Raw genomic sequence first — 24,196 nt, forward strand, 5'->3', positions numbered from 1 at the left:
TTCCTTCTTTTCATATTGCCTTTACTTTTCAAGTTCAGTCGGCCTATGATGCCTACTGGGTACCGGTTGTTTTGGTACTCATGCTACGCTCTGCATCTATTTCGTGATGCAGGTCCGGGCACTAGTAGCCAGCGTTGATCGAGCTTGGAGCAGTCTGATCCGGAGACGGGAGTGAGCACACAACGTTTTGTACTATTTCAGTCTCCATCTGTATATATAGACTTGTCTTTTACCTTTCGAGACAGTCCAGTCTCTGTTGTCCATTTTTGGGACTTGTACTCATTTTGTTAGTAGCTCTGTACTAGTGACTTCCAGGTTCTGGGAGGGATCTTTATTTGTATATATGTTTTTGGTTTGCTTCCGCCTGTTTATATTGTTATTTGCCTACTCTTGTGTAGTTTCTACTCTCAGACCCATTACTTGTTGTTCCGGGTTACGGGTTGGCTTACCTGCTGGTGGGTTATAGTAGGTGCCATCATGACTTGAGAAATCGGGTCGTGACAATTATTGCTTGATAAGTCACCTCATAGGTCCCATTTGCATGTGTGATTGCTTTATTCATTTGTATTTTCCCCTTTAATTTCTAAGCAGTGTCTGCAAAATTCATTTATGGATATACCTATTGAAGTTATTTTCTGGTTGAATATAACACCTTTCATTAATCATCAACCAATAAACATAAAATTTTAGCAGCATAGAATACTAAAGGTAAATTAAATATATATATATGGAAGAAAATTTCAATAGTGACTTTAGTGAGATCAATACTTGCATGACCGTATAGGGAATTAACTTGTATTCGAAAATTAAACTTATGGATTTTTTTACAAAGTATTACCTCAGGAAATATTTGAATTTCTCAAGCAATAGAGTGGAGTTCGATTCAAAATGCCAAATGCTGTTGAAATGATAGCATTTTAATTCATTTACTTGACAAGTTACCTCATGGTCCCATTTGCCTGCTTGAAGAAAACAAAAAGTAGACTTCTTTTGTACCAATATATTGTCTCATGGGTCATATTCATAATTAAAGTTTAGAAGGTAACAACTTAAAAAATAGCATTAAATAAAAGTTCCATTTAATTTGGTATCAACTATAACATTTATGTCTTTAAATATGGACCATATAGCTTTCTTTTCTCTTAAAAGTTTACGTTTAGATATACGGTATAAAGTCTTGATTTCAAATCAATATTTGAACATGCGCTTTGAAATTATGATTTCAAATCCCAAATTCTTCAAAAGAGAATGACTTGGAATTTCAAATTATTTTAAATGTAAACTTTGACTCATAAGTTTATATTTATTTTTTAAAAAATATTCATCATTTTAAATTTTGATAAAAAGAGTGAATAGAATGTTTGTACCTTGCAAAATGATTGCATGAATAGCTAGTTACTGTTATTGTTGATAGTGGATTTTTATAAGATTATATATATTTGAAAGTTTTTAATCACAAACATCTATTTGTAAAAGGAACATGAAGATTTATGATTCATCATTGCGGCGCTTTAGGATATTTCCATATCTTATTTATGAATGATAGTTTGCTCATTTGGTAAGAATGTATAAGAATTGAGTAAATTTAAAGATTTTCACAACTTGTTGGTTTTTCATGTTTATGCAAAAAATACAATTTAAGAAATTAAAATTGCATGTTCAATCAAAACCTCAACTTTACATTAATATGACTCCATACCATAATTTCATATTGCCTCTCTAAACGAGCCCCAAATTTGTAAATTTTTATGTTTTATCATACTTGTTCTATCGTTCAAATCTTTCATGGCGAAAGATCAACAAAATGGATCGAGTTCTATACATTACAAGCAGAGTAAGGTTGAACAAAAAGTTATTTTGTTTAAACGGTTGTTGAACTATAGAAAAAATAGGTTAATAGTCATTTTTGTATTTCTTTTTTTTTTTTTGGTCATTTTTGTATTTGAGAAGTTACTATTTTTTTTTTTTTTTTGATTATTTCATTCGAAAGGTCATTCAAATTAAAAAGTAATACATCCGACCACTTTTTAATGACGTGATATCTGATTTTTTAAGTAAAAAAAAATAGAAACATTAAACTCAATTCATTTTAACCAAAATGTCCGACCAATATAATACCCCAACCATATAATCCCTATATATACTAAGCAAATGTCAAAAAGGTACATAATTTAAGTATGAAATAAGCAAATCGGATATAATTTTAGCGGGAGGTATTTTCCTAGAAAAGACAAATAATATACACCTTATGTCCTATTTTATGTGGTATCCTTTTCTCTTTTTGTCCATCCCAAAAAGAATGTCACCTTACTATAATTAGAAATAATTTTGCTTTAAAATTCTCCTTTTACTCTTAATAAAATCTATATATAATATAAAGCTAGATAAAAGAAAAGTGACGGTGGCACCTCGCTTCAGCAAATGATTCCATTTATCTTTTTCCTCATTTTTTTGACAATTTTTTCTATTTTTTAAAATTATTGTTCTATAAAAATGAATGTGTGAATTACTACTCCGCTTATATATTATTTAATATTAAAACTTAATGTATTTATTTCCATTACCCTCTGACTTTTAATAACCATAATTTATACTAACAGTGATGTAAATGTTCATGATATCTTTTGGTATTTCCTATTATGTCCTATAAATAGAGGCATTAGAAAATTGTGTTACAAAAGAAATGATTATATTTATATGTATAATTGGGCTAGGGATTAACTAGGTGAAGCATGTTCATCTTTTTGACCAAAAATCACAATCTTTTTTATAACTTTCTAAAATAGCATTTGCTAGCTTATATATTGCTTTAATTTTTTTTTACTTATATGAGATTTGATTATTTTATTGTAGGTGTTTTTTTTGTTGAACGGTGATATTAATTTGATAAACAAATTGAATTTCAATCTAGTAATTTAGTGAGAAAAATTCTAAATAGGCTCCCGCAAGATTATTGGCAGAAAGGTATAATTTTTATTTATTTATTTACATGTAAGTCATATTTCTTATTACTTAAATTTTATTTTAAGAAATTGACAAGAATATCAAGTAATGCAAATTTATATCAAAAGCTCGTCAAATTGCAAAAAAAAAAAAAAAAAAAAACTTTTTTTAAAATTTTCTTTAATGTAAAACTTGATGGCATTTATTTTCATTACTCTCATAACTTTTTATTATTATAACCTCTAAAATAATCAATAGTCATATTCATTATATTATTTGACATTCTATATTGTAGTCCTATAAATACAGATAAAGTAAAACTTTGTTGAAATTAGCACATTAACATTTTAGGTTGTCATGTTTTTAGTGTTTATGATGTTGATGTTTTTGTTCTTGAAAGAAGTAGATACATACTATTGAACGGTGATTGTGGCTTGTGGAAGTGGATATCAACAAGAGCTCGGAAGATTGTATATTGATTTCATATTTTTTTTAATGTTTTAGTGATTAAGATCGTAAGAATGATGTTATATTATTTATTTATTTATTTTAGTTCTCTCGAGATTTATCTTTATTATGTATTTTATATAAAAAATTTATTGTTGTAAATTTATAATTTTCTTTGGTTCAAATTAGTAATGTCACGACCCGAGCCTACACCCTGGACGTGGCCGGCACTCGAAGACCATTGCTGGTCCCCAAGCGAACCCTCATCCTGGCTGACTACAAGCGGAAAAGTGATTCAAGCATACAAAGCTTAAAAACTGAAATAAAGTTCATAAAACTTAAATACAAACTTTAAGTCCAAAGAAAACTCTGTATAATAAAATATATACAACTTGCCATAAAAAGGTAACTTTAGTCTTTAAACCATTTAATAAAATAAATGATACAGACTTCTCAACTGTATTGACTATCTATGAAGCCTCTAACTGATAAAGATGGAAGTCGGGACAAGACCCACGACATCCTAACAACTGATATAACTGAAAGGTAAATGAAATCCTCCGAAAGCAAGGAGGCTCACCATAGCTAACTCGAACTCTCGGATATATCAACGAAGCTCCTGTTGATGATCCTGAATACCTGTGTCTGCATCATGAGAATATGCAGGCCAAATGGCTCAGTACGTGGAATGTACGAGCATGTAAGAGGAATTCTAAAACATAAACATAAGCTTGAAACTTGATAGAAATGAAACATACTTACCTCTTATCAAACTTACTCAACTCAAGGAATACTCAAGGGTACTCAAAACTACTCAAACTTACTCAACTCAGAAGTACTCAAGGATAAGATACTCAACTCCGAGATTAGATACTCAACTCAAGGATATGATATTCGACTCAAAGATATGATATTCGACTCTGGATACTTAACTCTGGATACTCAACTTTGAATACTCAACTAAATATGACTGAACTCATTTCAATATAATGCAATTTAAAACAAGTGCAATATAAAGAAACAAACTGTTTAAAAACATGCTGTCAAATCTGTGTGTATGCAAGGATACAACATAACTCTGAAATGTATATAAAAATACAATAACTTCTGTGGGAGTTTCTCTAACCGACAACCATCACATAAGAGCTATAGTGATGATACAGCGATCTACCTCACGCTGCCAGCGCATCCTATACCCGACCAAAGGTATAGGACCTGAACTACTAATGAATCCACTAGTCTATGTGAAAAGGGTTCATCTAAAAAGTATGACCCTTTTCTACCCATGATGGCTACATGGTTTATGGGGGCTGTGAGTTGTCTGAACTCTCCCCCATATCGGTGCTCAATACTACTCCCAAAATATACTAGCTCTTATGTTTTAAAAACATACTTTTTTCTGCTGATTTGAGATAATTGCTCAAAAACTTAGCTCAAAGGCTATCTTGGAAATCTCAGTTTCCCTGGTTGCTTCATTTAGAAAGCTATTACTCTTTTCTGAAAACTAGTCCGAAGGCCCTTTGGAAATCTCAGTTTCCGTTCTTATTTAAATGTGAAAACATTTCTAAACTCTTTGGAAATACTTAGTCCCCATATACTTTTGAAGAAAAGGACTTCAAACTTTACTCTTTACTCTTTACTGAACTCAAAACTTAAGTCTTAAAACAAAGTTAAAACGTTTGTAAAAGACTTCTTAAAATATGGTTCATACCAAATTATGGACATGAACTACTCAATGCAAGGTTTTCAATAACCATAGATAGAACTCAAATACTTGGAACTCAAGAACTTCAATGATACTACTAATTTCAAGAATGCTCAACTCAGAGGGTTCGTGCGGAATTATGAGCATGAACGACTCAACTCAAGGACTCAAAGATACTTCTCTTTTCAAGACTGCTTGACTTATACGATTCATGCGGAATTATGGGCATGAACAATTCAACTCAAAGACTTTATGGGTAACATGTAATAGTCCCATGCTTAGAAATATAATCTCAAAGGGGATTAGGAACTCAATACTCAAGACTTAGAACTTGAAGATACTACTCCTCTCAAAGCTACTCAACTTCTGGAGTTCATGCGGAATTTATGGGCATGAACGACTTGACTCGTAGGTCTACATAACATTATGAAACTCATGTATGTGACTCTTCTCATTCTCTGACTTACTTCCTCAAAACTTAGTTCAAATCGATAGTTGATCTCAAAGGATTCACAATTGAACTCAAAGGCTTCCTTGAACTCTACTCTTAACTCTCTCTTGAATTTGAATTATGAATTCAAGAGTTATGATTCATGATATGAAGGATCTCAATAACAATATAGTTATTTGATAATTAGGAATAGAACTTTTAAAAGAAATATGAATTCAAGAACTCAAAATCAACTTATCTCAACATACTCAAATCTAGGGAAAGTTTCCTAGATTACTCTTTTACTGATCTGAAAGTAGATGTAGGGTGTGAGGACGAATTAGTCCAACACTATGATAGCCTTACATACCTAGAAGAACAAGATTCTTGAAGAATCTTTAAGAATCTTGAAGAATCTTGAAGAATCTTGAAGAATCTTGAAGAAGAACTTGATTAGAAGCCTTGAAACCCTAGCTTGAAGGTAAACAATCAAGAAGACCTTTCTTGAGATTCTCGAGTTAGTTTCTTAAAATCTCTATAGCCAAAAAATATGATTTTCATGAGTGAAGATGAAAATCTGATTGTTTTGAGCTTTTTATTAGTCAAGAAATTCGTTGATGGTTTTCTTGGAGGTAAAAAGACAAAAACCGATTATTTTCAATATTTTCCCGTCGGCTAATTCGTAACAGCACTGTATAGGTTACTAAAATAGTCATAACTTTTTACTCAGATATTGGATTGACGTGAAATTGGTGGGGTTGGAAAGTAGATTCAATTACCTTTAATTGGATAGGTTATGGTTCACGTAACTCTTAATATTCTAATAGATATGGTCGTTTAAAGTTGACCTAAGCAGAATCTTACTTCAAAACTTAATGAAACTTCAAGAACACTTATCAATAACTCATCAAGAACTCTAATCTTTAAATTTCAAGAACGAAATTACGCTGAATAAATCATGATTGGCGTGTGGGTGAAAGAACCCAACACTATGGAAGCTTGCATACCTCTTAGGGATCAAATCCATGGCGAAAATCTGCTACAACACGTAAAAATCTCGACGAACGCTTGATCCTCTCCTCTTTTCTCCTCTTTCTCCTCTTTTCTCTTCTTGAACTCTCAACTAAAACCCTAGGCTAATTTTAGGATTATAAAACTGAACCTAATAGGAATAGACCCTTAAAATATTATTAAAAACGAATTAAATCTGGTTGGGTAAGGAAAAGACCAAAATACCCCTCTTTATTTTCGGCTAACTTTCCTTAACTGGACAGCCTATCTTCAAAAGGTCATATCTCACTCATCCGACCTCGAAACTTAGCAAACTCAACGGCGTTGGAAAGATAATTCAAAGATCTTTCCTACGGTATCTGGTAGAACACCTAACTCATCCTGAGCTAGGAGTTATAGCCGTTTGAAGTCGACCCAAAACTCATACTTAACTTAACTTGCAAAATTCCAATTTAATTATTTTTGGAACTCAAGGTGCTACATCTAGTGACCTTAACACTTAAGAAATTTTTAATTCCTTGCAAAAATCTCACTCACTATGAAGAAAGGTTCGGGTCTTAGTTCAAAAATTTTCTGGGGTGTTACAAGTAACCTATGACTTTGTTGGACATAATTATCTCCTTTTTTTGGTCTTTTACTTCCTTAAAAATGTTTAACTATAATTTTTCCCCTTGAATTTTCAATTATACACCCTTCATTACAAGTTTTAAAATACACTAAAATCTACACAATAATATCTTGAGTCTCTTGAGTTTTTCATCTCCATTATAATCTTTGGCTAAGAAATCTATTTATTTTCTTATATTTTTTTTCAATTTCTCTATTTTTTATTATAAAATAATAAATATTTCAATTAAGTACTGATCGTTCATATTTTTCTAATGCAAAACTTAATGGCCATTTTTTTAATTGCTCCCATAATTTTTATTATCATGATCTCTAAAATAATTAAAAGTCATATTTATGACATTATTTGTTCTTCATATTATAGTCCTATAAATAAAAGCATGGTAAGACTACTTTGGAGAAATGATCACATTAACATTTTAAATTGTCATGTTTTCGGTACTTAGTTTATTCATAATAAAATGAAGGTTATTCATGAATGGTGATTGACTTGTGAAAATGGATATCGAGAGAGCGTGTATTGATTTAGAATTTTTCTTCTTAGTTTTTAGTGATTAAGATTGTAAAAATAATGTATTTATAGTTCTCTTTACGATTTCTGTTTGTTTTGCATTTTATATAAAAAAAATTATTGTCATAAGTTTATATATTCTTTTGGTTAGAAAAATAACTTATGATTTGTTGGGAGTCATCTAACTACTAACCAAATATTTTTCTCCATGAAATCAATTACATATCTGGATAAATATATAATGATATCATACATGCTTTTATAATCGCGAGAAGCGTGGATATGTTCACTAGTGATTTATAACCACACAAGTATTCAAAGATTGTTTTAAATCACAAGTTTAAATTTTTTTTCTTTTTTTCTTAAACACCGTGTCAAATCATGCAAACAGTACCACATACATTGAGACGGAATAAATAACTGTATTATTGAGCTATTGCAGATACCACCTAAAGCAACTTGCTAGTACTACAATTCATCTCTTCCTTCTTCCTTTTAACCTTCGTCCATTTCATTTCAATAAACTTCCTCTAGTTTCTTTGTTGGAATCCAGATTTAAGAATTATTACTCTCTTTTTTACCTCATAATGTTTGTTTTTTCTCTTGATGAAATCTGCTTTCAATATTAATTATATATCTTTTGCTCCTTTTTATTATTGGATCACAAAATTGAAGATACTAAACAAGAAGACAAAATTACAAGTTGGTTTCACTGTAAGTCATCTTCTTCATGAATTACTTTTTTCCTATAAATTGAGAGTTGATTTCTCAAATAGTCCACTCAATGTTATTAGTATACTAGAAAGCCTTTTCTTTTTTTAGGGAGAAGGCACAAGTATCCCTAACTATGACCGAAATTCCAGAGACACACCTTAACTAAACTAAGGTCATATTATCCCATGAACTCTTTTTATATATAATATTATACACTTTTTGGCTTATGTGGCACACTCCGTGACTCTACGCAGATTAGGCGCGTGGGAGATATTTGGATGCCACGTAAGCCAAAAAGGTGTACAAAATTACAAAAAAAATGAGTTCAGAAAGGTAATAGGACCTTAGTTTAGTTAAGGTGTGTCTCTGGAATTTCGGTCATATTCTAGGGGGTTACTTCTACCTTTCCTTTTTTTTTTTTAAAAAAAAAATGTGATTTTTCTTCTGTGCATTATTTTTCTTCTTTACTACTTTTATGCAACGTCTGTAAAATTAATTCAAGTATAAAGATTATTTACTCAATACAAATATAAAATGCGGGTATCAATTTGTTCAATTTTTTACAAGTTAAAATGCTTACTTATGCACGTCCAAAGTTGAAGGGCATAGATGCTAGTTAAAGCCAAGTTAAAGGGATAAGGCATAAGTACCCCTAGACTATGACCGAAATCTCAGAGACACGCCTTAACTAAACTAAGGTCCTATTACCCCCTAAACTTATTTTTTTTGTAATTTTGTACTCCTTTTTGGCCTACGTGGCCTCCAAACATCTCCCACGTGCGATTTCGGTCATAGTCTAGGAGGTACTTGTGCCTTATCCCCAAGTTAAATGGCATATTTATATGTATTGTCTACTACAAATTATTAAAGTTTAGTACTCCATCTCAGTTTTCCAACATTGTCACTTTGAGTCGTTTATTTTCAATATCATTAATAGCTATATCATCCTGTTTATATTCCATGAAAAAAAATTGATTGGTAAGAGTAATGGTTATATCTGATATAGATGGTTTAAAGGTTGGTAAGAATAATAATATCAATTATATTTTTTTATACATGAAATAAATGATTGGTATGTACGAATGATTTTTACAAAATATAAATTTGTGGGTCATTTTTATATGTGCATAATGTGAAATTATAATATGAAATTTTCAAATCAAACTTTTTGGAAAATTTGGAATTTCACCTCATAATTTGAAATCATGAGGTGAAATTGTATATCCAAACACTGATTTCATCTCATGATTGCAAATCACAAGATGAAATCGCATGTCCGTTACGCCTACGCTTAAACAATGCTCCCCTCGTGAACCAATTTTATAAGTTAAATCACATGTAATTTTTATTTTTATTTTATAACACATACTACAGCTTTAAGATGTTGTTTATATACTGATTTCATAAAACTCGTTTTTATTGATATGGCTACACGTAAACATAAAAAAAATATAACATACACATTCTTCTGAACACTTTAATCATAGCAATATAAATAAATAAAATAAAAAATCAGTACATAATTTTTCAAATTCTAGTTAATACCTTCTCTCATAATTAATCAAAATTTAGGAGTCTTCTTCACTAAGTCAAACTAAAGCATGAATGAAGTAGTAAATAATGATAGTACATGTTACTATGAGCTCTTAAACACCAAAGGAAATAAATTTACTCTCTTTTTTACCCTCATAATGTTTGTTTTTTTCTCTTGATGATCAAACCTGCTTTCAATTCTATTAATTATCATCTCTTTTGCTCCTTTTTTTATGATTGGATCAGAAATTGAAGATACTTGTTAACTAACTGTAAGTCATCTTTTTCCCATAGATACATAATTAGAGGGTTGATTTCTCAAATGGTCCACTCAACTAGTAGCTAGCTACTATATATCTCAGGAAATTGGAATCAAAAAGAAAAAGATGATTTTTTGAGATAATAACTATAATTAGTTAAGTGATCATATGAAAAGCATAAATATGCACCATTTGTGTATAATCTTTCCCAAGCATTAACATATATAGCAGGTGAAATGTATAATTTTCAAACACTAGATGAATAAAAATGTTTCTCTTAATGAGCCTGATTCCAAGAGTTGGTGAACTTGCAGGAATTTTTCAACAGAAAATGACTGAAAATGAAATTGAGGAAATGTTAGATCATCTAAGATGGATCAAGAGTGGAGGTAATCTGGATAGCCTCGATATTGATAAAATTAAGAATATTGAAATGGCTCTAAGATGTTTGAGGACCTTTATAAAGTATCATCATGTTCTCTTTCCGGATTGCTTAGTGGAACTCACAAAGACAGCCAAATCGACTTTGAAAATGCTTCACTGGGTATTTGATGGGATTCCAGATGAATGTAAAACTAATCTTAATCTGGAAAGGTTAGAATCACATTTGTTGAAATTCTTGGAACATAATACCATTTTAAGTTACAATTATGAGTTGAATGATTTTGATATGTCAGAATGTATGGAATGCCTCGGAAAGAATCTAAATGATGTTCTGATGATTTTACTGGAAGAGGATTGGAATGACCTTCCTGAAGAAAACCTTGACGCACACAGATTTGTAAAGCAAATGAAAATTGTTCAAAAGAAAATGAATTTTTTGAGATACTTATACGCCACACAGATAAATGGTTACGTTGAAAATGGGAAGCTGGACTGTTTGGAGACTAGAATTCAGTTCATGATTAACAATGTTGGACAACTTTTACTTGCTGTGTCAAGTAAAGTAGTTGATAGAGATGAGGATGAGGTCGACACATATGGGTGTGATATCTTGAATAAACCTCCTTATCTATTATTCTTGATTGTGTTAGTGGAACTGGAAATGAGGAAGATTTTTCTTGGTGAATTGAAGGCTTCAAAGTTCACTCAATCAAGAACTTTCAAGGATAAGAAATTACCAAAAGGATCTTCTCATCATCTCCACAGTCTGCTGATGTATCTCAGAAACAAAAAGCTTGGGATCTTTCCTGATAATATTGTCTCTGCTCAAAATATTGATGTGGCAATACAGTTCTTATTGGTTTTCCTTGATGCTGATGTGTCAAATCATGATATTAATGGTAACTGGTTGCATGAGGTCTTGTTAAAGGTTAAAGATATAGCAGGTGATGTTCTATATGTCATAGAAAAACTTCTTCCTAGATCTATAAACAAAGATGACACTAGCAAAATAAGTCTTTGCTCAATACAGATATTGGAGAAAACTAAAGATCTGAAGGCACAAGTGGAGACGTACTATAAATCCTTAAAATTTACTCCATCTCAGTTCCCCACTGTTGGTGGATGGAGCTTTCTGGATTATCTTGTAACATCCGACAATTTGAAGTGGCTTTGAAGGAGCTTGAAATTTGGAAAAAATTTAAAAATCTGGAAATTTGGCAAAGTGTGGAAATCAGGGAGTTTTTGGCCAACTTTGAGCAGTCATAAATCCTAGCTCAGGATGATACAGGAGTATTTCCAATTATGTTTGGAAAGCCCTTGGAAGGATCTTTCCAACGCCACTGCGTTTACTCGATTCCGAGTTCGTATGAGGGAGTTATGCCCTTTAGAAGTTGGGCAGTTGGAAGGGAAATCCATCCGGAAATTTAAGGGCATTTTGGTCTTTTCACAAATCATTTCTTTTGAGGTCATATTGTTGTATTAGGCTGATCTTTGGATCATTTTGTCCCATTTTGAAAGAGAAAGAGTTAGGGTTCTTGAGAGTGAAGAAGAGAAGAAGGAGAAGAAGAAGAAGAGAAGAAAGAGGAGATCAACAAGATCATTGTGGATTTTCGTCGGGGGTGATCCCTATCAAGGTATGTGAGTTTTCGTGTGGATTGATCCTTTCCCTCACACACACCAAGCTTATTCTATGATTTGAGAAAAGATTGGAGTTAGTTGTTGAAGTTGTTAGTTGTTGTTGATGTTGTTGGTGTTGTTGTTGAAGTTATTGTCCGTTGTGAGACATGATTGGGTTGTGTATTTGAGTTGAAACATATTGTATGTTGAGGGAATTATGATTCTAAGAGTTTTGACCCTTTTGAAGTTGATTCACCATCAATTCTCAGCAAATTTTGGCTATCGTTCCCCATCTACGGGCGTGACCTACGGACCGTAGATCGATTGACGGTCCGTACTGGTCAACCGTCAATCGGGACAGAAGTTGGGATTTTGGGGCATCGATCTACGGGCACGACCTACGGTCCGTAACCTGACCTACGGACCGTAAGTCCGTACCGTAGGTCAACACTTAGTCATTTTTTTTTCAAAATGAATTCTGGGGAAGTCTCTGACGCGATCTACGGACCTGCAAGACGGACCGTAAGTCCATCTACGGTCCGTCGATGGCGTCTGTAAGTGCCATCTGTGTCACCAGAAATCTGAAGTCTCAGCCAAGTTTCCCCATTTCTTTTCTCCCTTTCCCATGTATGTTCCAAAGTATTATACCTATGTTTTACAGTTGTTTCCGACACTACAAAGTACGTCTAAGCGTTCAAGAATCCCTCCATAACATGTGATCGAACACCTTGAATTCATAATTCCGACTCAAGGAGAGATAGTTCCAAGTCAAGTGAAGTTAGAAGTCAAGAAAAAGAGTCTCAGTTTCAAGTTAAGTCATGAGTTTAAAGTTGAGTTCGTTTCTCAAAGTTATTAGGGAACTATGTATTCCCAAAGAAGTTTTAAAGAAATGTCTTTACATTTGAATAAGGTTGGAAACTGAGATTTCCAAAGGGGCCTTCGGGCTAGTTTTTGAGTAATTATCTCATATCAGCAGGAATAAATATGTTTTAAAAACATAAGAGCCAGTACATTTTTGGGAGTAGTATCGAGCACCGAATTGGGGGAGCGTTCAAAGAACCCATAGCCCCCATAAAACCATGTTAGCCACCATGGGTAGAAAAGGATCATACTTTTTAGATGAATCCTTTTCATATTAGACTAGTGGATCCATTAGGCAGTTCAGGTCTTATACCTTTGGCCGGGTATAAGATGCTCTGGCAGCGTGAGGTCGATCGCTGTATCATCACTATAGCTCTTATGTGATGGTTGTCGGTTAGAGAAACTCCCACAGCAGTTATTGTATTTTCATACACAGAGATTATTGTATTTTTATATACATCAGTTCATTGTATTTCTATATACATTTCAGGCTTATTGTATCTTTGTATACACACAGAGTTTATAGCATGTTTTAAACAGTCTTTCTTTATATCGCACTTGTTTTAAATTGCCTTATATTGAAAGAAGTCAGTCAGGTTGAGTTGAGTTGAGCCAGGTAAGCTATTCAGTTTCTTCCAGATTTCCTTCTAGCCTTTGTTGCTTAGTTTTCCAGCTTGCATACTCGTACATTCCATGTACTGATGCCAGTTGGCCTGCATCGTTTGATGATGCAGATTCAGGTACCCCGGATCAGCATCCTGCACGTCGTTGATCCAGCTGAGCACTCCAGAGTCAGTGGTGAGCCTCCTTGCATTCCGGAGGACTCAATTATTTTGTGTTCTTAGTTTTTGTTTTATTAGGATGTTGCGGGGTCTGTCCCAACATCCATCTCAGTATTTTAGAGGCTTCATAGACAGACAGTCAGTCAGTTAGTTTTGAGTCTCTCATCTATATATATATGTAAATATTCTATTTTGAGATTCGAGTTGCCTTTATGGCCATATTTTATAAGTTAAGTTGTTTTGTAATATTGCATTGCATTGAGTTATTCTGTTGAGGTTTCCGCTGAGTTAAGAAAGCCAGGCCAAGGGTTCGCTTGGGGCCAGAAATGGTCTCCGGGTGCCGGTCCCGCCCTGGGTGTAGGCTCGGGGCGTGACATATCTTATACAGAAACTGAATGGGATGTCGAAATCTAAATTTGGTTTAGATTTCCTGATGAAACCTCTTTTGGGGAATTTGGAGAAAGAGCTATCAGCTCTTACATCCATTTTAGAGAAGGATTTGTCATCTTTATCATCCATTTTCAGAGATGTCGCCAAGATGCACCATGAACATGAAATTCTTCAAGATCTTCACAGGCATACTATCAATTGGGCATATGAAGCTGAAGTTGCCATTGACTCTATTCTTGCTCAGTATAATGTTTTTTGGCATATTTTTTGCTCACTTCCTACAATCTTAAAAGAAATAAAGCAAATTAATGTGCAGGTGACTCAGATGTGGTCAGCAGACATTGCTCTTAAGCCTTGCTATGTGGTAGCACCATTTGAACACTTGCCAACTCGACATATCAATCCAGTGATTGATGAGGAGATAGTGGGTTTTGGGAATGACACAGAAAAAATGCTTCAGTATCTGATTAGAGGTACAAATGAGCTAGACATCATCCCAATTGTAGGCATGGGGGGACAAGGTAAAACGACAATTGCTAGAAAGGTGTACAATAGTGACACCATTGTTTCTCATTTTGATGTTCGAGCATGGTGCATCGTTTCCCAAACATATAACAGGGGAAAGCTATTACGAGAGATTTTTAGTCAAGTTACCGGTTCCAAGGACAAGGAAGATAAGGATGACATCCTTGCTGACGAGTTGAGAAAAAGCTTAATGGGAAAGAGATATCTCATTGTATTGGATGATATGTGGGATTGTATGGCATGGGATGACTTAAGGCTTTCTTTTCCAGATTTCGGAAATAGAAGCAGAATAGTAGTAACAACTCGACTAGAGAAAGTGGGCGAGCAAGTCAAGTACAATACTGATCCTTATTCTCTTCCATTCCTCACAACAGAAGAGAGTTGCCAATTGTTGCAGAAAAAAGTGTTTCCAGAGGAAGATTGTCCGCCTGAACTACAAGATGTGAGTCAAGCAGTTGCAGAAAAATGCAAAGGATTGCCTCTAGTGATTGTCTTGGTAGCTGGAATAATCAAAAAAAGGAAAATGGAAGAATCTTGGTGGAATGAGGTGAAAGATTTTTTATTTGACTATCTTGATTGTGAGTCGGAGGAATATAGTCTTTCAACTATGCAGTTGAGTTACTATAACTTAACCGACTGTTTAAAGCCTTGTCTTCTTTATATGGGGATGTTTCAGGAGGATGCAATAATTCCAGTATCTCAATTGATAAGTCCATGGATTGCGGAAGGATTCGTGCAGAACATTGAATCTGGGAGATTGATGGAAGAGGCAGCTGAAGGTTACTTGATGGATCTCATTCACAGTAACGTGGTAATGGTTTCAAATAGAAGGTATAATGGTAACGTCAAATACTGTCAGGTTCATGATGTAGTGCTTCACTTTTGCTTGGAGAAGAGTCGAGAAGAAAAGTTTATGTTGGCAGTGAAGGGGAATTATAGCCAGTTTCAACCTTTTGAATGGAAGGAAAGTCGAGTGAGCTTCAGTTTCAGTAAAGAGCTTTCCAAGTTTGCATCTCTAGGATCCAAAACACAGAAGCCTTTCCACCAACACTTGAGGTCACTGATAACGATAAATGACCTAGAGTTAATTGATGAGATTCTCTTCTGTCAGATTCTTAAATTGCGACTTCTTAAGGTCTTGTATTTGATTTCCCATGAAGTGGATTATTTTTCGTCAGCTACATTCAAACCACTAAATCACCTGAAATACCTCGCACTTAGTGCAAATAAGTTCTATTTTCATCCAGAATCACATCTTCCCAATCTTGAAACTTTAATTGTAAATAATTGGGAAAATGAAGTACGGTTACCAGTGTCTTTTTGGGAGATGGAAAAATTAAGGCATGTTAAGATTTTGTATGCTAAATTTGATTTGGAACAGGATAATCAGGGGTTCTTTGAAGGATCCTCCGAATTGGAAAATTTGAGAATATTAAAGTACGTTGGATTTCCAATGGATAAATGTGATAGGGTGGATATGTTATCAAGGAGGTGTCCTAATCTTCAACAACTGAACATCAAATTGGAATATTGGAGCAGTAATAATTCGGCAGATTTATTTTGTCTCACATTGGAGAATCTTACCCAGCTTCAAAATCTTCACCTTTCCGTTGAGAGGCCCGACATTGTATCTGGGTTACAATTGCCTTCAAATTTAAAGAAGTTGGTACTAAGTGGGACTGATATCGAAATCCTGGTTTCCTTTATTGTGGGACTACCAAGTCTGGAGTATCTCCAATTATGTGACACGGATGAATTTGTTCAAATCAGAGATTGGTGCCTTGGAGATATCACGTTCCATAACCTTAAGTGCTTGAAACTGTCGCGCTTAAGTATCTCAAGGTGGGATGCCTCAGAGGAATCCTTTCCCCAACTCAAAACACTTGTTATAGAATGGTGTGACCACCTCAAGGAGATCCCCCTTAGCTTTGCAGATATTCCAACACTGAAGCAGATTAAGTTGATTAGGTGCGAGAACGAATCTCTGAAGGATTCAGCTGTGGAGATTAAGAAAGATGTTGAAGAGAATGAAGGAAACGACCGTATTGACCTCATTATCAAAGTAAGTAGAAACAAACTCCTAAATATGTTCTATTTTTGAGTATCTAATGTTCAAACAATATGTTCAATACAGGATTTGTGAATCAAGTATGTGCCTGTAACCACAACAATGGTATTGTTTCTGTTCTTTTTAAATTGATGCTTGTTTTCCCTTAATTGCTCTTAAACTCACGAGGATTTGTTTGAATTTGACTACTGCAGCAAGTTCATGACGGCTTGCGTCCACACATTATCCCGCACAATGAAACGTTTGCCTTCTCTGTCAATGGATTCACATACTATTTTTGGCAATTCCTTCACGTCCATGTCTTGATATTCTGAAGTGAGCAAGTTTCTTCAAGTCTTTTAGAGTACTAAGAAAGACCCCATTTGGTTTGTATTACGGGCCTACGTTCAGGAAAAACTCAAAGGAAACCTGAACATCTTTAGAGATTTTTTGGTTGGATGTGATCTTGAAACTGACTCTTTCTTTTGAAATATTGCAATTTGTGGCAGCTATTGAAATATTCTTTTTTTCACTACTGCCCCACGTATTGTCCTTTTTTGTTCTTTCATTTACTTGACATTTGGAGACTAGATTGTGTTACGACCCAAATTCCAAGAGCCGTTACAAAAAAACATAATAGATGTTCACACTGATGCTTTGCGCTACCAAATATATGTGTTTTTGAGCATCAACTCCAAACTTATTGTTCCCTTAGTCTATAACAATGGCATCTTCACATTATTTACTAGATTTACTGTGTCTTAATTAAAATTATTTAAATATCTTTGTATATTCTAATTTAATCAGACATCGGCTGGGCCCACGGAGAAGACTTGGGGTCAAAAAGAAAAGTGTATGTGTTGGAAAGTTGATGGAGTCTTTTCACCTTTTCCCTTAGTGCTCTCTGCTTTCTCCTTTTCTCTTCAATAATAATGCAGAACTCATAAAGAAAGATTATGTGTATTTGAAATTTTTTTAATCACAAACATTTTTTTTATAAAAGGAACATGAATTAATAAAGCACTGATTGTTGTTTATCTACAATTAATTAATAAATTAATAATGCAATAATTCAGAACTCATACAATACACATTCCAGTCTGTTCGAGCCATTGCCAACTCCAATTATTGTTTGATCTCCTCACCCATCTCTCTGTACTAGACAACACCTTGTGCCATATAGGATTCGGATCTACGATCAATCAGTTAACAATCGATCGATCTACCACTAAGCTACTGAGGAACAACAGGAAATTCGATAAGTTAAGATTGAGGTGAGTTCCATTGATTCATAATTTATTTTCATACTTCAAGGAATTCCGTATCCTCTGAATATATATACCCCCTCTTCCTAATTTAAGTGTCTTAGTTTGACGAGGAATTCAATACACAAGTCATAATGAATAAAGCTAACAAATTCTTTTCCGTTCCACCAAGTCTATCCTACAGCCAAGTAAACGAAAGAAGGAATGAAAAAGGAGAAACAAATTATACAAGACACGAGTACAGTAGACTCGTATTGGTATATAAAACTTTTAGTTTTTTAGATTGAGTTATATCTAGGTTTCATATTTTTCTAAGGTATCATAGCAAGATCCATTCTCGTTTGGACACATGATCCATGCTCCAGTTGGGTCTGAATATAAACAGGGGTGTTATAGTCCCACATTGATAGGGAAACAGACTGGTAATTTGCTCATATGTACTTAAAATAATCCTTCCTAATGAGTTACTCTTTAGGGGTTGAGTTTGGCTCAATGTCACATCTCTAGAATCATTTAAATAGTTTTTCTATAGGGAAACATGTTTTCAATATTAATTATAATCATATTTGTTCTTTTTAATGATTGGATCCGAAAATTGAAGATACAAAGAGGCATAAAAGAAGAAAAAATTACAAGTTGGTTTCACTTATTAACTAACTGTATAAGTCATCTTCTTCATGAATTACTTTTTTCCTACAGATAGAGAGTTGATTTCTCAAATGGTCCGCTCAGAAGGCTTAGTTAAGTTAAGTGATTTTATGAGATAATAACTATTAGTTAAGTGACTATATGAAAATGCTAAATATATATGCGCCATTTGTTAGAAGAAATGATACATAAGATGTATAATCTTTCACAAGCTAAATTAACATAGCTCCAAACACCAGATGAATTAAAATGTTTCTCTTAATCAATCTAATTCCGAGTTGGTGAACTTGCAGGAATTTTTCTACAAAAGTGGCTCAAAATGAAATTGAAATTAGGTACTGTTTCACCGAAAATGGTTCAAAATGAAATTGAGGAAATGTTAGATCACCTAAGATGGATCAAGAATGGAGGTAATCTGGGTAGCAACAAGATTAAGAGAATTGAGAAACTTGAAGTGGTGCTAAGAGTTTTTAGAACCTTTATAGAGTATCATCATGTTGATCTTTTGCATGATTCCTTGGTGGAACTCACAAAGAAGGCCAAATCGACAGTGAAAATGCTTCAACGGGTATTGGATGGGATTCCAGATGAATGCAAAACTAACCTTAATCTGGAAAGGTTAGAATCACATTTGTTGAAATTCTTTCAAGGTAATACCAGTTTAAGTGACAATAACAAGTTGAATGATTTTGATCTGTCGAAATATATGGATTGTCTCGGAAAAAATCTAAATGATGTACTGGTGATGTTACTGGAAGGGGGTTAGGTTTTTCCCTCCTGAAGAAAACCTTGAAATACACAAATTTATAAAGCAGCTAGAAATTGTTCAAAAGAAACTTAAATTTTTGATTTACTTATATGCCACAGAGATAAAGGGCTACGTCAACCATGAGAAGCTAGAATATTTGGAGACTCGAATGCATTTCATGGCTAACAATGTGGGACAACTTTGTCTTGCTATTTCAGGTTACATTGTTTCTAATTTCATAGTTGATAAAGATGAGGATGAGTATGATATCTTGAATAAACCTCCTTATTTATTATTCTTGATTGTGTTAGTAGAGCTGGAAATGAAGAAGATTTTTCGCTCTGAGCTAAAGGCTTCAAAGTTTACTCATTCAAGAACTTTCAAGGACAGGAAATTACCAAAAGGATTTTCTCTTCATTTCCATAGTCTGTTGATGTTTCTCAGAAACAAAAAGGTCGAGAACTTTCCTAATTATAGCACTGCTCAAAATATTTATGTAGCAATAATAGAGTTCTTGGTTGTTTTCCTTGAAGCTGATGTGTCAAATCATGTTATTAATGGTAACTGGTTGAATGAGGCTATGGAAAAGGTTGGAGCTATAGTGGGTGATATTCTATGTGCAATTCAAAAGGTTCTTCCTAGATCTATAAACAAAAATGACACCAGAAAAATGAGTCTTTGGTCCATACATATATTGAAGAAAACTAAAGATCTGAAGACACAAGTGGAGACGTACTATAAATCCTTAAAATTCACTCCATCTCAGTTCCCCACTGTTGGTGGATGGAGCTTTCTGGATTCTCTTATACGGAAACTGAATGAGATGTCGAAATCTAAATCTGGTTTAGATTTCCTGATGAAACCTCTTTTGGGGAATTTGGAGAAAGAGCTATCAGCTCTTACATCCATTTTAGAGAAGGATCTGTCATCTTTATCATCCATTTTCAGAAATGTCGCCAAGGTACACCATGAGAATGAAATTCTTCATGATCTTCACAGGCGTACTATCAATTTGGCATATGAAGCTGAAGTTGCCATTGACTCTATTCTTGCTCAGTATAATGTTTTTTGGCATATTTTTTGCTCACTTCCTACAATCTCAAAAGAGATCAAGCAAATTAATGCGCATGTGACTGAGATTTGTTCAACAGACGTTGCTCTTAAGCCTTGCTATGTGGTAGCACCATTTAAACACCTATCAACTAGACATATCAATCCAATGACTGATGAGGAGATAGTGGGTTTTGGGAATGACACTGAAAAAATGATTCAGTATCTGATTAGAGGTACAAATGAGCTAGATGTCATCCCAATTGTAGGCATGGGGGGACAAGGGAAAACGACAATTGCTAGAAAGGTGTACAATAGTGATAACATTGTTTCTCATTTTGATGTTCGAGCATGGTGCATCGTTTCACAAACATATTACCGGAGAACGCTATTACAGGAGATTTTTAGTCAAGTTACCGGTTCCAAGGACAAGGGAGATAAGGATGACACCCTTGCCGACATGTTGAGGAAAAGTCTAATGGGAAAGAGATATCTCATTATATTGGATGATATGTGGGATTGTATGGAATGGGATGACTTAAGGCTTTGTTTTCCAGACGTTGGAAATAGAAGCAGAATAGTAGTAACGACTCGACTTGAGAAAGTGGGTGAGCAAGTCACGTGCCATACTGATCCTTATTCTCTTCCATTCCTCACAACAGAAGAGAGTTGCAAATTGTTGCAGAAGAAAGTGTTTCAAGAGGAAGATTGTCCGCCTGAACTACAAGATGTGAGTCAAGCAGTTGCAGAAAAATGTAAAGGATTGCCTCTAGTGGTTGTCTTGGTAGCTGGAATAATAAAAAAAAGGAAAATGGAAGAATCTTGGTGGAATGAGGTGAAAGATGCTTTATTTGACTGTCTTGATCGTGAGTCGGAAGAATATAGTCTGGTGACCATGCAGTTGAGTTTTGATAACTTACCCGATTATTTAAAGCCTTGCCTTCTTTATATGGGGATGTTTTCAGAGGACGCGAGAATTCCAGCATCTAAATTGATAAGTTTATGGATTGCTGAAGGATTCGTGGAGAACACTGAATCTGCTGAAGATTACTTGATGGATCTCATTAGCAGTAACGTGGTAATGGTTTCGAAGAAAGAATATAACGGTAAGGTTAAATACTGTCAGGTTCATGATGTAGTGCTTCACTTTTGCTTGGAGAAGAGTAGAAAAGAAAAGTTTATGCTTGCTGTGAAGGGAAATCGTAGCCAATTTCAACCTTGTGATTGGAAGGAACATCGAGTGAGGTTCAACCAAACACGGAATCCAAAACACAGAAGCCTTGTGAATGGAAGGATAGTCCAAGAGCATTTCAACTTTGCATCTCTGAGATCCAAAACATGGAAACCTTGTGATTGGAAGGAAAGCCGACCGAATCCAAAACACGGAAACCTTGTGATTGGAAGGAAAGTCAAAGAGCATTCCAAGTTTGCATCTCTGGGATCCAAAACACGGAAACCTTTCCACCAACAGTTGAGGTCACTGATAACGAACGGAGAATATTTTGATGGGATTCCCTTCTTTCAGGTTCATAAATTGCGACTTCTTAAGGTCTTGGATTTGAGTTCCCATAGAGTGTATAAATTGTCAGCTAGTTTCAAACCACTAATTCATCTGAAGTACCTTGCAGTTTTCGCAATTAAATTTGATTTTCATCCAGAATCACATATGCCCCATCTTGAAACTTTAATCGTGAATAATGATTGGGAAAATATAGTAGTGTTACCAACGTCTTTTTGGGAAATGGAAAAATTAAGGTATGTTGAGATCGAATATGCTGAATTTGATAAGCAGGGGGTCATTGAAGGAACCTCTAAATTGGAAAATTTGAGGATATTAAAGAATATCTTTAGATTTCCAATTGATAGTGTGGATGTGTTATCAAGGAGGTGTCCTAATCTTCAACAACTTCACATCCGCTTCGGGGACGATAATTGTTCTGCAGAGTCTTTTTGTCTCACATTGAAGAATCTAAGCCAGCTTCAAAAACTTCGCCTTACCTCTAAGTGGCGCCGCACTGTATTTGGGTTACAATTGCCTTCAAATTTAAAGATGTTGGTACTAAGTGGGACTGATATAGGAAGCCTTATTGCGGGACTACAAAGCCTGGAGTATCTCCAATTACAAGATGTGTATTTTCCTCCTTCAGAAGAGTGGTGCCTTGGAGATATCACGTTCCCTAAACTTAAGGTCTTGAAACTGGCGGCGTCACATATTTTGAGGTGGGATATCTCAGAGGAATCTTTTCCCCTGCTTGAAACACTTGTTATAAGAGGGTGTAAGAATCTCGAGGAGATCCCCCTTAGCTTTGCAGATATTCCAACACTGAAACAGATTAAGTTGATTGACTGCAATAAATCTCTGGAGGATTCAGCTGAGAGGATTAAGAAAGATGTTGAAGAGAATGAAGGAAACGACCGTATTGACCTCATTATCGAAGTAAGTAGAAACAAACTCCTATGTTTTGTTTTTAAGTATCTACATGCATCTAACTTGACACCAATATGTATAACACAGAATTATAATTAGGGTCATCTGGCAGCTGTGAGTCAAACATGTACCTGCCTGTAATCACAACAATGGTATATATTTTTTCTTGTTCCTTCTTCTAATTTAATGCTTGCTTTCACTTAATTGCTCCATGTTGATCTCAAACTAACGAGGATGTATTTCAATTTGATAATTGCAGCAGAAGTACAGCCAATTGTTGCAGCCATGCTCATGCTCAAGTATATTGTGCACCTAGAGCTGAAATCCCTGTCCTTTTTCTGTATGTTTTAGATGGTCTTTCACTGTGATTTCTTGTTGCCTTTGTTATGCAGCTTTATTATTTTACAACCTATCAAAACATTGCTTCTTGTTTGGTTTTTTGTAATATAATAGTTGTTTCCCTTCATCTTACACCTGCAAAATTCAAATAAAGTATACAATTGAAAGTTGGTTGAATACAAGTATACCTCCCTATTATCAATCAATAGAATACTGAATGGAAGTTTTGATAGCTTAGTACTAAATAATTTTGGAGCAATCCATAACATACATCTCACTTCATTAATAAGTATTGAGTACATGTACAAAAGCTATCTATGTTGTTCCGACTCTTCAAAAATGTCACCAAGTAGTACTTTTGGATAACAACTTGAAAGCTATTTGTACTTTCTCTCTTATTCCTTTGATAGCCTACATCAAATCAGGTAGTTTAACATGAACATATACATATCTATAAAACTTAGGTAGAAAATGTAAAGCACTAGCGATGATGCAGATTCGAGTCTCTGAAATATTTATCAGTTTGAGATACTCCAAGTTTTATGTAAATCAAGTATAGAGAAGAACCGTATAAATGATCTACTTTATAGAGTGTTTAGCGGCCATGGTATCAGATGAAAAAGTACAACTTTGTAACACCCCAGAGAATTTTTCGAACTAAGACTCGAGCCGTCCTTCATGTGGAGTGAGATTTTACCGAGGAATAAAATTTCTTGAGTGTTGAGTTAAGGTCCCTAGGTATAGCACATTGAGTTCCAAGAAGAGTTGAATTGGAAATAGTCATTTTGGAAAGAATCTGGAAAATTTGGCTAAGTATGGAAAAAAAAAAAAAAGAGTTTTGGTCAACTTTGAGCAATCGTAACTCCTAGCTCAAAATGATTTAGGCAAATTTCCAGTTATGTCTGGAAAGCCCTTGAAATGATCTTTCCAA

The 24,196-nt window shown here is 34.3% G+C and overlaps 3 protein-coding genes across 3 annotated transcripts in view; 2 read left to right on the forward strand and 1 right to left on the reverse strand.

The window, feature by feature from the left end:
- Nucleotides 1–23,400, forward strand: part of LOC125852979 (putative late blight resistance protein homolog R1A-3) — a 36,652-nt gene extending 13,252 nt beyond the window's left edge. The window contains exons 3-6 of the mRNA XM_049532670.1: nucleotides 14,251–15,287; nucleotides 21,334–22,935; nucleotides 23,014–23,078; nucleotides 23,186–23,400. Coding sequence (XP_049388627.1) covers nucleotides 14,251–15,287; nucleotides 21,334–22,935; nucleotides 23,014–23,025 — 2,651 coding nt within the window. The 3' untranslated portion in view covers nucleotides 23,026–23,078; nucleotides 23,186–23,400. The remainder of the gene's footprint in view (nucleotides 1–14,250; nucleotides 15,288–21,333; nucleotides 22,936–23,013; nucleotides 23,079–23,185) is intronic.
- LOC125852981 (probable aldo-keto reductase 3) overlaps nucleotides 1–24,196 on the reverse strand; it is a 66,637-nt gene that overhangs the window by 36,438 nt on the left and 6,003 nt on the right. The window lies entirely within an intron of this gene.
- On the forward strand, nucleotides 15,981–17,202 carry LOC125852982 (putative late blight resistance protein homolog R1A-3). Its single transcript, XM_049532674.1, has 3 exons — nucleotides 15,981–16,802; nucleotides 16,875–16,913; nucleotides 17,003–17,202. The coding sequence occupies exons 1-2, from the start codon at nucleotides 16,068–16,070 to the stop codon at nucleotides 16,881–16,883; spliced, it is 744 nt and encodes a 247-aa protein (XP_049388631.1). The 5' UTR covers nucleotides 15,981–16,067; the 3' UTR covers nucleotides 16,884–16,913; nucleotides 17,003–17,202.

The sequence above is a fragment of the Solanum stenotomum genome, unplaced genomic scaffold (assembly GCF_019186545.1).
Source record: "Solanum stenotomum isolate F172 unplaced genomic scaffold, ASM1918654v1 scaffold7252, whole genome shotgun sequence".
Lineage (NCBI taxonomy): Eukaryota > Viridiplantae > Streptophyta > Magnoliopsida > Solanales > Solanaceae > Solanum > Solanum stenotomum.